Source organism: Eublepharis macularius, chromosome 4 (assembly GCF_028583425.1).
Source record: "Eublepharis macularius isolate TG4126 chromosome 4, MPM_Emac_v1.0, whole genome shotgun sequence".
Classification (NCBI taxonomy): Eukaryota; Metazoa; Chordata; class Lepidosauria; order Squamata; family Eublepharidae; genus Eublepharis; species Eublepharis macularius.
Genome location: NC_072793.1, coordinates 161,074,392 through 161,091,670, shown reverse-complemented (window position 1 = coordinate 161,091,670; position 17,279 = coordinate 161,074,392). Strand labels below are relative to the sequence as shown.

At 44.4% G+C, this 17,279-nt stretch overlaps 1 protein-coding gene and 1 long non-coding RNA gene across 2 annotated transcripts; one reads left to right on the top strand and one right to left on the bottom strand.

The window, feature by feature from the left end:
• Window positions 1-896: 896 nt before the first annotated feature.
• On the bottom strand, window positions 897-3,296 carry LOC129328874 (uncharacterized). The gene is made up of 3 exons (XR_008596901.1): window positions 3,158-3,296; window positions 1,568-1,619; window positions 897-1,035 (listed from the first exon to the last, which is right to left on the bottom strand). It is a non-coding gene; the product is annotated as an uncharacterized LOC129328874 (long non-coding RNA).
• Window positions 3,297-3,466: 170 nt separating this feature from the next.
• Window positions 3,467-17,279, top strand: LOC129328865 (zinc finger protein RFP-like). Its single transcript, XM_054978176.1, has 7 exons — window positions 3,467-3,989; window positions 5,916-6,011; window positions 7,554-7,784; window positions 9,456-9,478; window positions 12,408-12,523; window positions 13,627-13,698; window positions 15,391-17,279. Exons 1-7 carry the CDS (start codon window positions 3,570-3,572, stop codon window positions 15,936-15,938), a joined length of 1,506 nt encoding a protein of 501 aa, XP_054834151.1. The 5' UTR covers window positions 3,467-3,569; the 3' UTR covers window positions 15,939-17,279.

Below are 17,279 nucleotides of genomic sequence, written 5' to 3'. Positions count from 1 at the left end.
CAGCTCAGTGCACCTGCAAATCCCCCCCAACACCGCTACCGTGAGAAACAGTTTTCTCCTCCCTGAAAAAAGGAACTAGAAAGCCTGCAGCACTTGGGAGCAGGCCCTAGGATCCAGAGAGGCACGTGGGGGGGGGGGGGAGGGTTCTTCAATGAGTGACAGGAATGCCCATTGGAAACCACGCAAGAGGCCAGAAGGGAGTGCAAAGCACCCACAGACTTGCAGCGATACCATTTGAACACATTACTGCATCACAACGATGCAAGAACACAGGTTGGACCTCAAGAGCCACGTCCCGGGCCAGGGGTGATGCCCCCCAGTGGACTGACAGCCTGCAGGAGCAGAGAAACTGCTCCAGGGGGTGCCATTTATCCCCTCCCCATGCCAGATTTCCCAAATACATCCCTGCTTCTGCAAACAGTGAAATGGAGGGTGGTCCATCCTCCCAGAGGAGCCCTGGAGATCCCAAGATGTTGCTCCACATCCCCCACCTCCCAGCAGTAATTTCCGCCTTCTCCTCTGCCTATCAGACATCAGCAGCTCAATCTGTCAGAGAATGAACGTCCTCAGTGGAGCCTCCTCCCTGCCCTGCCAGACATTCATGGGCCACACTTCAATTCCCACCCCGCTGCCTGAACTTACTTTGAGGGGAGGGAAGTGGGCAGGGAAGCTGGACAGGGTGCCACTTGACACCTGCTCCTCCTGGCAGCAGAGCTCACCCCATTGACCCCAGCCCCAAGCCAGGAAAAAATTGTGGGGATGTGTGAGAAGTCCCGATGGGGAGATGGTGGTGGCAGCAGCTACTGTCAATGTCAAGGAAGTGAGCGAACAGACAGCAGTTTCTAGTTTTTCAACTCATATTTTATTAAACTGGAAAAGGTGTAGAGGTGTCTTCTGGAAGTATTTCCTGCCAATGTGGCCGAGCTGCCGGCTGCCTTGGTAAACTGCTCCCTGGGCAGGACCTGAATGGCATTCGCCGAGGCTTATGGGGGGCTCAGACAGCCATGCTCCTTGGTCTCCTGGACGAGTGGTGATCTGCATGCAAGGAAAACAGACACGTATTGCATGTGACCCAGACCAGTGCAAGGCTGAGGCCAAGCTGAATCTGCAATATTTGGGAAGGTTTCCATTGGTTGAGTGCTGTGGTGGCATCTCCACAGGTGCAGCTTGCAACCACATGATGCATGACACTCTGGCGAGATAGCGCTCTGCCTTGGGATGATCTTATCCCATGAGAGAGAAAGTCAAGTGGCTGAGCATCTTCCAGCAACAGGGTATTACGAACATCTAGTCAACCCGACTACTGGCTGCACTTCCTCCTCTGCCGGGAGGGGCCCCAGCTAAGGGTATCTGATCAGAGCACCCACATGGGTAGCCGACCCCTATTGGCTGTGTCATGAGTAGTTTTCTGGGCAACTGCCTCTATGGCAGGCAGGGGCTTCCTCCACTGCCCCGTCGCCCCGCCAAGCCTCACCTGAAGAGGCTGGCAGTCAGGCGAGTTCAGGTGACGGGGGCAGCTAGCACAAATCAGCGAGCTGGGTTAGCCATCGCCCCAGCTCCTTCTTACCTGTCAATGCTCCCTCGTTCCTTACTGAGCTGGAACTCCAGAGTCAGATAACCTGCAAGGGGACCTGGGTGGTTATTGTTAGTTAGTCAGACGTTCTAGACTTTGCCCTTCTTCCCTTGAGCGAGTGCAAAGTTCTCCCAGTTTTCACGCTACGTCCCCCCAGTGCACTCATGGCCCACCACCTTGAGTACCCACTCTCCCACCTCTTGCACAAAGTCCCTGCAGAAGGAGGCTGTTGGCCAGACCCTCTGGCCGCCACCCACTTACCTGAGTTTATGAGTGGCGCAGCCGAGGTTTTGTAGAGTGTGTGGCCAGATGACTGGGCACGGGCAGGGGGGCTTTCCCACCCTGGAAGCACACATGGATTGGTCCAACCAGTTGTCACCATCCAATGCTCCATTTGGGCCATGGGGGCAGGGCTTTGCACTGGGAAAGTGGGCCGAGTTTTCCCATTCAAAGAGCGCCTATGGGCTATGCCCGCTTTTTTCATGGCGTAACTTTCTAACACTTCAGGGTGCACTTCCAGGCCTGGGGAAGCTTAAGAAGCTGACTAACTTGCGGCCTGCCCCCCACTCCACCCTCTCCAGTGCTGGTGCTAGTGCAGGGACTTGTGCCTCACATGTTCGTACAGCTGCCCAGCATGGCCACGAGTGGTGGCCTGCCCACAGTAGCACACCTCCCCGCCCATTGGTGGAAGGGAAGGTTACGCCCATGTAAGTGCAAGTTGTACCCACTAAACCTTAGTCTTCTTCCTATGCACTTTCCACCACCCCTCCACTTAGGATTGGTCTTGAGTCAATAAAATCTACTATTCCTTATTAGAGATATCTTTCTTTCCAACTCCTTTGGGGCCAGGGCCAGGGCAAGCCAGTTTATACACAGTTCCAAATGATTACTAGACTCTTGGGATGCTCACTTATGGGGACATCTACATGTGCTGTCCTCAGGTTTTGAGTAACAATATATGATAAGCAATGCTGCATGTTAGCATACTACTTTTGGGGAAAATTCAGAAATCCCTCTGATCTTTAGTATGACTTGTGAAATCCAGAGCTGGTACAGGCCTGGTGGGGAGGAGTTGTTTAGGTTGGTTTTTGTTTTCACCCAGCACTCTCCTGCATCATTGGTGTATATATGATTCCTAGTCCTCAGGATTATTGTAAAGGAACACACCTGGAAAATTCATCTGATGAGCAAAATCCAGAGCTGGGCCATAGGGTTGCCAGTCTCCAGGCTATGGCAGGAGATCTCCCAGAATTACATCTGATCTCCAGACTACAGAGATCAGTTCCCTTAGAGAAAATGGCTGCTTTGGAGGATTGACCCCATGACATTACACCCCTTCCCCAAACTCTGCCCTCTGCAGTCTCTATCTCCCAAAGCTCCAGGAATTTACCAACCTGGAGCTGGCAACCGTAGGGGGTTGGTGGTTTAGCAGAGGCATTTTTGTTTTCTCCAAGCACTGTTTTGCATTGTTTGTGTGTGTGTAAATTTAAATCCTGGGGTTTAAAATAACTAAAATAAAACATTTCAATCTTGGTTGTTGGGGGTTTCAATCTTGGTTGTAAATGATTTGTCAGAGTGACTCACCAGGGAAGATCATTCCGTAGATAGAAATTGAACATCTGAATGGAGTTTCAACTGCACTTGGCACATGACAGCAGATGCGCTGAGCTATTGAGATTTTTGGAGCTAACTTGCAACCAAATACCAATGACATTTAAATCAATTGCTGGGAGAGCAGGGCAGGGTTAATCAAATTTGCCTAAATCCTTTTCCCCTTCTGCTTGGGACTGAGTTAAACTTTCTCTTTCACGTGTGCTTTGGGGGGGGGAACTTTCTCCCCTTGTCTCTTACTAACTGTTCAGGCTCATTGCAGTTTTAGCCATGCTGCTGCTGCTGCTGTGTCAGCACTGCAGACAAGAGGAAACACCCACTCACAGTGTCTGATTACCAAGAAACGAAACTAAGGCTAGTTGTGTTGTTCAGGGAGACAGCAGACATGGCAGATGAGAATCCAGTCCAAGGGCTCTGTGAGGAAACAACTTGTTCCATTTGCCTGGAATACTTCAAAGATCCAGTGATCATAGATTGTGGTCACATTTTTTGCCAAGCTTGTATCACTCGATGCTGGAGGGAGTATAACAGAAATGTTCCCTGCCCTCAATGTAGAAAAACTGTTCAGCAAAGGAATTTCAGGCCGGTCCGGCAACTGGTGACGATTGTAGAGATAGCCAAGAAATTCAGCCTTCAGATGGCCAAAGAGGCAGAAGCCTGGGGGACAGTTTGCGAGCAGCACCAGGAACCTCTGAAACTCTTCTGTCGAGACGATGAAGTCCCCATCTGTGTGGTGTGTGACAAATCAAAGGAGCACCATGAACACAAAGTCATTCCTAAAGAGGAGGCTGTTGAAGAGTATAAGGTAGGAAACCACAGCAGGAAGAGAGGAGGATTCATTTTGGTTCCTTCTTGGAGAGTAGTTTATAGATTCATTGCTGTAAATTATTCTACGTATCACAAAAGCAATGCTGGATTCATAGCACAGTAATAAAAAATTTGGCGGCAGATTGCTCACAAAAATATTTCATTAACATCAGTTCATCCTAAAACAGCTATTGGTTTTCTTAGAGCAGTGTTTAAAATTCAGAACTCCATTTGTCCAGAGACATGAATTTCTGCTAACGTTGCCTTCAGTGTCTATAGCTATTTACAGGTCCAACTCTTGTAAACAGTGAAATCTTCAAGAAATAGTCAGAGCTCTCCCACTGCTTCATATTGCATTTGTTTGTTTACAATGTTTGTATCCATCCTTTCTGCAGCATCCAAGGCTTACAAAATATGAACATAGTCGCATATGAACATAGCACAATAAAAACATAATTAAACACATGAATTAAAAGATATCAAGTCAACACTGCAACTATAGTTATTTCCTCTTAAGGCATGTTGAAATAATTCTGCTTTGCATCTTTTATGGGAGGAAAAGAGTACAGGAGCTTTCATACTATATTTGGCAGGCTGTTCCAAAGTATGAGCAAAGCCACTGAAAATCAGCATGCATAAGATGTAGCTGAGTGGACTTCCTGAACCGAGGGCCCCATCAGAAGTGAGGCACTTGATGACCTTAGTTGTTAAATGGATTCAGAAGGGGATTGTTGGGGAAAAGATTCAAACCAGTGCTTGCAGTGGAATGTGTCAGGCAGGCAAGCCTGCCTGCCATATCTGTGAATGCATTTCTACTGGGGGGATGGGTAGTAGGGCAGCTTTCCTCCTTCACTTTATTGTGGCTACGCTTTGCTTGGGCCGAGTGGTGTTATCATTGCTGCTGGAGTGGCACAGGAACAGACCTTGGGAATTTCAGCTCCGTATCTCTTTCAAGACTTTCGTAAAACTTCAACTGACTCTTGTTTGGGCTGGGGGAGGGGACTGGAGGTATGACCTCTCAGGGAAGATTTGGCTTTGGCATTCCAGGCAATTACTCTGCACTACTAGGGAGTATTATCTAATAAAGACCTTTAACTCATACATCCGTCTTGGATGGAAGTGGAGAGTCTGAGAGAATCCCCTAGCCAGGCCTGACAGAATGGGCCTCATACCATCCAACTACTTTGGAAAAGTTATCCTGGAATTAAAGCTATCCAGTTTGAGCAGGATGAAGGGACCACAGGGTATACCTGGACTAACTTGAAGCAAAGCCATCTTAGTTTTCTCCCACTTGCATTGCTGTCAATTTCTTTACCAATGTGAGCATATGGCTAAATAGTATACTGTATACTTTTATGGTCCAAACTGCAAAATACTGCAGTCCTAGAGGAAAATGGGATTGTGGGATTCTATTGTGCTTTTACATGGGATGGTGGTGTACAGAGAGACAGGAAGAATGAAAGCGCCCCCTTCCTCCAAGATCCCTTCTGGTCTTGGACCATTAAGCAAATACTACCTTCTCCAGTTTTCTGAAAGAGTTGGAGGATCTCACACACCCCAGCACCTGTTGCCCACTGCTGCTCAGAGAGCCAGGGAGAGATATTGGGGGCAAAATTGGGGGCATGATCAGCTTCCCTGGCATGATGACATTGCTTCTGGCATGACCCAGAACTGATATCATAATACTGGGTGACACTGCAGCATTTACCCAAAGCTCTATGGCTAAACCATAGAGTTCTGGGTGGATGCTACAGTGTCACCATGGCATGATATCACTTCTGGGTCATGCTACATGTGATGCCATTGTGCTGGGGGTGCTGATCACTGTCTCAATGGAAGTCCCTACCTCCTCCATCTTTTGCCAGTTGCCAGGCTAGGTCTGGCAAAGCTAATATAGCCATTACTAACCCAGTTATTTTTACAGGGTAAGCTTCAGACTTTGTTAACAATTCTGAAGAAAGAAAGAGGAAACATGTTGTCTTCGCAACAAAGTGGGGAGACTGAAGGCCGGGATCTCTTGGTAGGTACTTTAAAAAAGTAAAGGTGGTCCCCTGTGCCAGCACTGAGTCATTACTGATCCATGTGGGACGTTGCATCACAACATTTTCTTGGCAAACTTGTTACGGGGTGATGTATTGTCGAAGGCTTTCACGGCTGGAGAACGATGGTTGTTGGGGGTTTTCCGGGCTGTATTGCCGTGGTCTTGGCATTGTAGTTCCTGACGTTTCGCCAGCAGCTGTGGCTGGCATCTTCAGAGGTGTAGCACAAAAAGACAGAGATCTCTCATGACACTGAGAGATCTCTGTCTTTTGGTGCTACACCTCTGAAGATGCCAGCCACAGCTGCTGGCGAAACATCAGGAACTACAATGCCAAGACCACGGCAATACAGCCCGGAAAACCCCCAACAACCATTGTTACGGGGTGGTTTGCCGTTGCCTTCCCCAGTCATCTACACTTTACCCCCAGGATTACATCAGTTATATCTATATTGCCACTGGAGGGGACCACAACCAGGGGAGGTTTTAACAACAGAGCAGCTGGGGCAGTATAGCCAGGTCCCCTTACCTTGAAACCAGGGGCCAGGAGAAGGTTGCTTCTCGTGTTTGTGTGCGCATGTGCATGTGTGTGTTCATGAAGCATGTATGTGCTCTATGAGGCTTCTGATGATGTTACTTCAAACTGGAAGCAATGGGGTCTCAGCATGGCTGATCCTTTAGAATCAGCCAAAACGTAGGCTGTTTCCACACTACTCACTTTCATCCAGAATGCTGCGGAACGTCACGAAAAATCCGTGGAAGATAGCGTTCCGTGATCTGTGTTTTTTCCCAATATTCCGCAGCGTTCTGGATGAAGGTGAGTAGTGTGGAAACAGCCATAGTGTTTTCACTATGTTTGAGGCTGATTCCTGAAGAATTTATACAGTCTGTGCCTCTCAATATTACTGTATATAATCATGTGTCTAATTTGGTAGTTTTATATTTGCATTCACACACATGTCTATCAATATAGGATACACTTCTTCTGATGAAGTGGGCTGTAATTCACAAAAACTTCATGCCACAATAAATCATTAGTTAAATAAATCAATAAGTAGTCTATTTCAGTTTACCTTTGTACTTGTACCTAGCACAAAAGCAGTGGCAAATTGAGGTTGTGCTGGGGTTTCATTTTGCTGAATTTTAAAAAAAGGTTACGCCATTTGTCATGTAACACGAAGCTTAATCCCAACTGTGGTCAAAGTAGCATTTACAATGGGATTACCAATTAAATAATAATAACAACAACCTACTGCCTGAATAGTGTTTAAAATGCAATTAACTGCTGTTCCACATGAACATACTATTACCATGCATATAAGGGGGAAGGAAGCATCCTTTTCCTGCTTTGATAAATCATGAAGAAATACTAAGCCTACCCCTTCTGTTCATAATATGAACAGATTTTAATAATCTTACAGGTGCTACTGGACTCTTGCTCTTTTCTACTGGATCCAAAGTCTCTTGTCACTGGTTAGGGAAGCATCTTCCTCCCTCCTCCACCCACTTACTTTCTTATTGCAGAAGCAGACAGAAAAAGAGAGACAGAAAATTACGGCTGAGTTTAAACAACTTCACAAGTTTCTGGAAGAAGAAGAGCATGGCCGGCTAGCTGAACTAAAAGCTCTGGATGAGCAGGTTAAAGACTGGAGGAATGCCCACATTGCCAGACTTCGTAAGGACATTTCTGCTGTAGACCTCCTTATCAAGGAAATGGAGGCAAAACAGAAGCAGCCAGCAAGTGAATTCCTGCAGGTGGGTGTTACCTGGAACAGTCCAGGTTGTTCTCAAAGCAAGGATTCCCTCCACCCAGAGCATTTGGCAACTGGATCCTTCAAACCCTACAAGAGTATCAAGGATCATGATTGTCAAAGCTACAATTCTTAAAACTTGGTTGCTTGGTAATATTTTAGAGAAAAGGTCTTTGGGAAGTGAAGAATCCCTGGCATTCCCTATGCAGACTGGAGTGCCATGAGACCCTCTGTAGTATAAAGGTTGCGCTGATGATCCATGTTGTTAGTATAAATGAACTCTACTGTACAGGGGGGGACTGGGAATGCAAAACAGCCCAAGAAAAGGGCCATGCCGCCTCCCTGCCAGGGTCCCCAAGGGACGGAGAACTGCGGGGGTTGCAGGGGCTATGGGTGAACTTGCCCAGGGTCTCTCCCATTACATTCAGGGGGGCATTCCCAAGAAAGATAAGGAGTCTCTCATCTTGCACAAAGGAGCTCCAGTAGGGATGAGGAGTGTCTTGTCTTGTGTGGGGCCACCATGGATGAGGTGAGGCCAAAATGCAGAAGGAGGATAATTTCCTGCTATACTTAGAAACTGCCTTCCTCTTCCCTTCAGTAGACTTTTCTCTATATATACAAACATAGGGAGGCTTGTAACGGGGGAGGGCTAATTCATTTGCTTTCTGGCATGCTACAGAACACATTGCAGCTAGTACTTATAAAATTTCCCTTATAATGTCTCCCTAGGGAGCTCCTTTGACAACAACAGGGTCTTTTCTATAGATATAATCCCCAAAGAGTAGCAGTGTTAGTCCATCACAGTAAAATAGACAGATGTCTCTTCATGACACCTCAAAAAGAATTTCAGCATAAGCTTTCATGAGCTAAATCTCTCTTCATCAGATGCTCGGCATATCCCTTTTATTTTAGTTTTTGATAGACACATATAGAAAAAATACCTGGATTTTTTTTTATCTCGTGCTGACGTTTCCTTGAATAAAAGTACTGTGTAAATTTGCCAGTGGTTAATGAAATTTCAGGTGCTTTCAGAGATAAATTTGCTTAGTTTCCGGGCTAGGTTTTCTTGAGAAAGAAAAGTGGGTTTTAGTAGTGGCCTAATATTTACAGAACTGGACATTGACATTCAGTTCATTTCTTTATTTAAATACATTTATATCACGTCAGTCTTAGCCAGTAGGTTCCTGTAGCAGTTAATAAATTTCATACATAAAATAACAATTAGTTTCCCCCAAACATTTAAACATTAGAACCATAAAAGTAAAAATAGAAGACAGCAGTAAATAAAACAAGGGCCGATTCCAGACGGCCCTCCCCATCCCGAAACGTTGCACGTCGTCGTGTGGAAAACGCGATATTTCGCGTTTTCCGTGCGACGACATGTGACGTTTCGGGATGGGGAGGGCCGTCTGGAATCGGCCCTGTTCAGAGATATTAAATATGAAAAAACAAATGAAAGCATATATTTAATTAAAAAAAGAAAGGCAAGCTCCCAGTCTCCCGAGTGATGTGAAAAAGTGGAGCTTCACTAAGGTGAATGGATCAATGCTGATCTACAGTATCTGGACAATGTCACTAGAGTATATTCCCACCAAGTACAACGAAGGGGTGCATGTGAGGGGACTGAAGGGAATGTTGCATAATTCATTCTTCTGTTTCTCTCTGTTCCCTGTAGGACATCAGAAGCATCTTGCAAAGGTATGTGGCTTTACTAACCTGGAAAAGGAGGCTTGTATGTGATTGACTTTCCTCTCCAAGGCCAGGCAGGGAAACTTTGAGTTTTTTAAACCTAGTGTTCCAGAAAATGTAGCCAATACCATAGATATTATCGATTTATTTACAACATTTATATTGCGACTTTTTTCCCTCAGCAGGGCCACCAAGACAACCAATAGCTTTAAAAAACATAATAAAAACACATTTTTAAAATCATTAAAACCAAACAAAAACATATCAATAAAAAATTAAAACCAAGCTAAATTATATACACAATTAAATTATATACACAATTAAATTATATACATATACATATACATATACATATACATATACATATACATATACATATACATATACATATACATATACATATACATATACATATACATATACATATACACAGACCTTTTTTTCAGCTGGAACACGGTGGAACAGAGTTCCAGAACCTTTTGAAAATGGTCACATGGCTGGTGGTCCCGCCCCCTGATCTCCAGACAGAGAGGAGTTTAGATTGCCCTCCGCGCTGCTCAGCGGGGTGGGGCCACCAGTCATGTGACCATTTTCTCCTAGGGCAACCTACTGAGTTCCACCACCTCTTTTCTCAGAAAAAAAGCCCTGCATATACATATACGTATACGTACACGTACATGTACACATATACAACAACTAAAACATAAGGCAGGAAGAGGGGAATCACTAAGAGGAACACCAGATGAAGCAAAAACGTCTTCACTCACTAAGACTTCGAATTCTGTGAGTTTTGGTATTTTGCCAAATGGACAAATTCAACATCAGGTGTCAAGCGGCAGCAATGTCTACCCCAGCAGGAAGCCAGACTGCCAAAAGGTGCACTTTTCAGTCCTCAAGATGCCTGACCTCATTCGACATCATCAGGGCTGTATTTCCCAAAGGTTATCCTCACAATTCCTCAGAGTTAAGCTACACAATAAGTTTGTTTACAAGTTGATCCGAGGAACACATACGCACCAAGAATGTTTCAATAAAAGCCACAGAAGTTGATTTTGCTGACATAGGCTGGTGTAGGTGGGGAAAGGAGCTCCTGTTCCCCACCCCTGCCTTTTTCTTGAGCTTAAAGAACATCTTTGGGGAAGATACATAACTTTGGAACTGCATGTGGAATCATCAGAGCACTCACAGGCTCAAGAAAAAGGTGGCAGGAGCAAGAGCCCCATCGTCAACCCATGCTGCCCCTTGTTAGCAAAAATCAGCTTCAAGCCCTTTAAATGTAACATTCTTGGGGCTGACAGGAGACTCTGGTCCAAGTAATGACCCTGGAGATAAACTCATAAACGTATCATGTAGCTCAGACACTGTGGAAAGAGGTAGGATATAATAGAGCCAAGCTACAAGTGACGCCTTACACAGATTGGACACTTGTCAGCTTCCCTCAAGTTTTGATGGGAAATGTAGGCGTCCTGGTTTTACAGCTTGGCTCTCCATTACAGATGCAAGACCAGGATGCCTACATTTCCCATCAAAACTTGAGGGAAGCTGACAAGTGTCCAACCAGTGTCAGGCGTCACTTGTAGCTTAGCTCTGATGAATGGTGGGAGGGAGAGAAAGAGATCTTCTGCTTGCCTGTTGACAGGCAGGCTGGCTAACTACACACTGGGCTAGCTATGCTGCAGTTGCAGCAGATGCTGCAAAATCATTGCTCGGGGTGGGGGGAGAACATAATAGTGAAAGTGAAGGGATGCAAATGAACCTTGGTCTTGAAATGAAAATGAATACAAATAATTGCATTTCTCTACTGGTGCATGAAGTGCTGAAATAGAAGCATCCCAAGTGCCAGGGATTCTGGGAAATGTTGTTTTCTAGGACATCTGAATAGTTTATATAAACATCAGATGCCCTGTAAACTCCATGGCCAAGGACTCATGATGAGCCTAGTATGCTGTGGAGGAACAGAGACTTTGATCTATTGTGGTCATCACATTAGTGGATATGTTGTGAGGAGCAGGTTGGGGAGAAGGAGAAATGGGGCAAGATTCAAGGATTTGTGGGGGAAGGAAGGAATAATAATAATAACAACATTCGATTTATATACCGCCCTTCAGGACAACTTAATGCCCACTCAGAGCGGTTTACAAAGTGTTATTATTACCCCACAACACTAAACCCTGTGAGGTAGGTGGGGCTGAGAGAGCTCCAGAGAACTGTGACTATGCCCAAGGAGGCATATAATGAAGACTGGTTACAGGGGATGTGTTTGGATCCCATGACATACTCCATAATGGTGCATATTTGGGAACACTGGATAAAAAAAAAACTTAAAAAAAATGTATTAACACAGTCTAATCCAAACTGAGTCAAGGGGAATATATTGTCGAAGGCTTTCACAGCCAGAGAACAATGGTTGTTGTGGATTTTCCGGGCTGTATAGCCGTGGTCTTGGCATTGTAGTTCCTGACGTTTCGCCAGCAGCTGTGGCTGGCATCTTCAGAGGTGTAGCAGCAAAAGACAGAGATCTCTCAGTGTCACAGTGTGGAAAAGATGTTGGCAGGTCATTTATATCTACTCAGGAGGGGTGGAATTGGGCTGAGTCATCCTGTAAGAGGCCAAGTCCACGGCTATACAGCCTGGAAAATCCACAACAACCATGAATCAAGGGGAGTTAATTGGACTAGGGAGAGCTCTAGATCTCATTGACCTGTGGGTATTTCATACATGCTGAGCAATAGAAGCTGAAGCCAGTAAATTTATTTCACATTGAATCCAAAATTTCACTTTTCATTTGATTTCTGCCTCCGTTCCATTTCCTTATCTAACCAGCCTAGCCCAAGCGGTAGGTTCTCTTCTGTTCCAGTGTTTTTCCATTGTATCCTCTACCCAGCTAGCAGACTAACAAATGGACAGATAACAAATACCTTCAGTTGCTTCTCCCTAGGTGCAACGAGCAGAAGTTTGTGAATGTAGAAGTTTTCCCTCTTGAATTAAAGGAACAAATTAAAAAATTCTCTGAAATAAATAATTTTCTGGGCACCGTGATGAAGAAGTTCAAAGGTAAGAAAAAACTAATGTGTGAACTTATTAAAGTGGTTTTATTATGTACAGTCTCTGTATTACAGTATTATATTATATTATATTATATTATATTATATTATATTATATTATATTATATTATATTATATTATATTATATTATATTATATTATATTATATTATATTATATTATATTATATTACAGTCTCTGTAACATGCATCTGACGAAGAGAACTTGATTCTCAAAAGCTTATGCTACAATAAAATTGGTTAGCCTTAAAGGTGCTACTGGACTCTTTTTGATTTTATTATTTAACGGATCTAATCCAATCAATATGTTGCAGTTGAGATGTTCGTTCACACTTAGGATTGCCAGGGTCAGTTTACCTATAAATGTACTAATAAAAACAGTTGTTGTAAAACGTATGGTTCCTCTCCTTCACTCCTCCTCTTGTTTGCTCACTTCTTGTATCTATAGTAGATCAAATATGGGATTCTGTTTGCTTCTAGAATTTGTTGTGTGTGTGTGTGAGAGAGCGAGAGACGGGGGGGGGGCAGGATAAAAGTACCAGGACAGGAACAGTATCGGGACAGAGGATGTTCCTCTAAAGTGACCTGCATGACATCAGCAAGGGTCTGCACTTTTGTGTGGTTGTGCCAACTCTATAGAACAGGTTCTTTCAGGAGATGACGGGGACACTGTCCTTAGAAATATTCATGAGGGCACCGTGAGGCTGTTATATTCAGCAGAGCTTTTAATAGAGTATAGGTTGCACTTCATTTGTTGTGTTTTAGTGGGCTGGGATGATTGTGGCTTTTATTGTTTGACATTTTAATTTTCTTTTATAAGCTGCCCTGAGCCAAAGGGAAGAGTTAGATATGAATATTTTAATACATAAATACATTTGTGTTGGTGCCTGTACTGTTGCCACAGCTTTGAAAGCCTCTGTATCTGTATAGTCAGGACTATGTGCTGTCAATCCTGGATTTCCTCCCACCTCAAATATTCTGGTTAAATAGTATTATAAAATGGGTACTGTTCTAAGCATTCCAAAATGCCTGAAGTTATCCTTAAAATCCACGAGGCAGTATTAACTTTTCTGTCTTAATTCTTTCCTTCTCCAGAATCTGTGTTTACTGGACCTCAGACAAATATTGTGAAGGAAGAGGCCTTGTCCTTCCAGCTGTTGAAACAAGGTGTCATAAATCTGTTAACATGTAGTTGCCTTGTTAGTGGTCCTAAATGTAGTATTCCACATTGTGAATCCCATTGACCTACAACTAGGACTGATGAAGGCGGGACTAATGGGGCACACCTCCCTGACATTGGCCATACTCCATACATTTCTACTCCCCAGGAAATTGGGGCAGTTACTCCTTGTCAACCCTATGGAGCAAGCCCTGCCCCACCATTGTTGTCACAAAATGCATCTTAAGGCAGCTTTTTGGCCTGATATAGGGTTCTAGTCAGGTTCTCACCTGGATTTCTACCACAAGAGGACTCAGGGCCAAACTACAGGTGATGAATGACACAGGTTGGACACTTGTCAGCTTCCCTCAAGTTTAGATGGAAAATGTAGGCAGCTTGGCGGAATGTTGGACAAGTGACAGTTGAAAAGTCCATTGGACAGCAGTCAGAGAGCCAAGACCAGGATGCCTACATTTCCCATCAAAACTTGAGGAAAGCTGACAAGTGTGCAACCTGTGTCATTTGTCACTTGTAGCTTGGCCCTCAGCTTAGCTTGGCTTGCTGCCTTCTGTTGGTGACCCAAAACTCCAACCGGTAGGTACAGTCACAGAGATTCACAAAGGTTCAATAGTCATTACAAAAAGTGCAAAATTTATGTAAAAGTGCAAAGTGCAATAAGTCAATTTATGTACAATAATTCATAAATATTTGCAAAGTTCAAACACCATGAATTTATACAGAAGATGTTCCGGATCCACAATCCATATTCAACAATAATACAACAATTTAAATGCTCACATGAGTGACATTTCAACAAAGTGCAAGAAGGAGTACAGGCAAGCGTAGCAAAGGTGAACCTAGATGACTCAGGTAAGTGACCACCAGTCCCGTATGGGGTGTAAAAGCCAAGGGGCCAAAGCCGACGGGTAGATGCGGGGCAAGATTTCCAATTCCCGTTTCGCGTCTTCTTCCTGGGCAATTATCTGGTGGGACATTGGTCACCAGCATGCTTGTTGCTCCATGTACTCACTGCACTCCCAAGGATACGGATAGGATATTTATGAATTATTGTACATAAATTGACTTATTGCACTTTGCACTTTTACATAAATTTTGCACTTTTTGTAATGACTATTGAACCTTTGTGAATCTCTGTGACTGTACCTACCGGTTGGAGTTTTGGGTTGCTATAGGTTTGCCAGTGTATTTCCCGTGTGTTCTTGTATAGCCTTCTGTTGGTGTGCATGTGGATTCCAAGCAAGTGCTCAGATCCTTTGTTAAGCTGAGTCCAGCAGGGAGAGAGAGAGACACTTGAAGTCACCAGCACTGAATGGGGGCCAAACTAGAAGTGACAAATTACACTTGAATGGCAAGTGAACAGACTCACGTGTATTCCTCCCTGTTTACTTGCACTCCACTTGCGCTCCACTCGATCACGTCTTTCACTTGCCATTCAAGTGTAATTCGTCACTTCTAGCTTGGCTCTAAGCTTTTCTGTCCGTCCCAAGAGTTGTGGCAAAACCTCTCCCACTGCTGAGAGGGGAAAGAAATTTTCCAATACTATACTAGAGGTTCTCATAAAACCTCCTCCTGTTTCCCTCACAGCTGCATAACTCTTGAAAATAGGCTGATTAAGATTTTGTCTCTGGCACCTTTGAACTGTTCATACACTGATCTCTCTCTCTCTCTCTCTCTTGCAGAACTACCGACTGACAATAAAAGAGCAATTCCCACACTTGTTCAGTCTATGAATTGCAAAACAAGGCAGGTTTCTAACACGATATCCAATCAATATTTTTACCAGTATCACAACAAATGTTCTTGTTGGGCCTATGTTATGGGAGTGGAGAAAGTAAACTCAGGAAGGTGGTCTTGGGTGGTAAATGTGAAGTATAAAAAGTTCTGGGCTGTAGGGGTAGCCCTAGAGTTATGTCGGGGGTATGATGTATCCAATTTGTGTCCTGAGAAAGAGATCTGGGCAGTGGGGAAGTCAGCTGATAACACTTGGTATGCATTCACCTCTTCTGGAAAAGATCAGGTACTATGTCCCTTGTCCAGCAATTGGAACCATGCTCTCCGCCTTCACCATTGTAATGAAACAACCATCCGTGTGTCCCTGGACTATGAAGCAGGCTCAGTAGAATTTTCTTACTATGACCACTTTAATTACTGCCGAACTCTCTACATTTTTCAGAATGCCTCATTCTATAATCAGCCAATCTCCTCCTGGTTCATAAAGGGAAAGTAAAATGAGGTTCAGGATCAAATCCAGGATCAAATCCAGGATCCCTGAAATCTGGGAAAGATTCTCTGATCTGGTTCAGCAAGATTAGAAAATCCCAGATTTATCCAGCCATTATAGCCTATGGGGAAAACTATCCAGGGGTTGGGAGGAGGTATTTTTCAAGCAAACTCTGCCAAATTTGCAGGAAACCTACTCCTGACTGAAAGAAAGACTTTCCACACACACCAAAGTTTCAGGAAAATTGGACCACAGGTCTCCTGAAGAACCACTTCCAACTATTCTCCATTGTTTCCTATGCAGAAATGCAAATGCTTGGAAATGGAGAACATTTCCAAGCATTTGCAGGCAGAAACACACAACCTGCCTTAACACATTCTCAAATGCAAGCTCAACCCAGAGAAATCCCAACAGAACCAAATGAAAGTCCTCCCAAAACTCAAGGGCACCCTGAACAAGGAGCCACTTTCCATTGTTTCCTATGGCGGGAAAATTTCCAGGTTGGCCCTCAGGCAGCAACACACACGGGCATGCAACCACTGGCCAAAGGCACACTGCCAAATGTAAGAAGAAACCCAACAGAACCAAACTGAAACAAGAGAATAAATGGAATTCCCCCAGAACCAAAATATACGTTACATGTGTCACGAGTTGGAACAGCATGCCCAACTCTACTCTCTGCCACATGTTCATGTAGGCACGACTCTTTAAAAACCTCTTTGCCTCTGTGCACCATTCCGAATCCTGCAAGAGGGGAGGAGGAGCTTCAGGCTTCCCCCTCGCACCATTTTCACCTGTGGAAATGGCTGTGTATGGGGAATGCCTTTTGCCCCTTCTTCTGGCTCCATGAATCAAACGTGTATTCCATTTCACGTCCATTTCACATCACATGTGACATGTATTTTGGCCCTGAGGAGGGTTGCCATCCTCCAGGTTGGGTCTGGAGATCTGGGCTCAATTCAAGGTATTAGTTAATATTCTTGTACTTTACTTTGTACTAGACACTGCCACTTGCTTGTCACACTTGCAATATAGTAGTATAGGGTTTCTAGCACTGCATGCTCTGCGGGCTAAGCTTAAAAGTGGTGTTCGGCCATACTTTTCTCATAGAATGCTAGGAGAAAATGTTGCTTCCTCTAGAACATTATTCCAAAGAGCATCATACTCAAGAAGACGCCTTAACTGGCAAAGGTTGCTCTGTAAAGGAGGGGATATACTGCACATTCCAAGTCTGCTGCCTCCACGTTCCTGGCTTCTAGAGTGTAAACTGTCACTTCCAGGGCTTTTTTTTCTGGGAAAATAGGTGGTGGAACTCAGTAGGTTGCCCTCAGAGAAAATGGTCACATG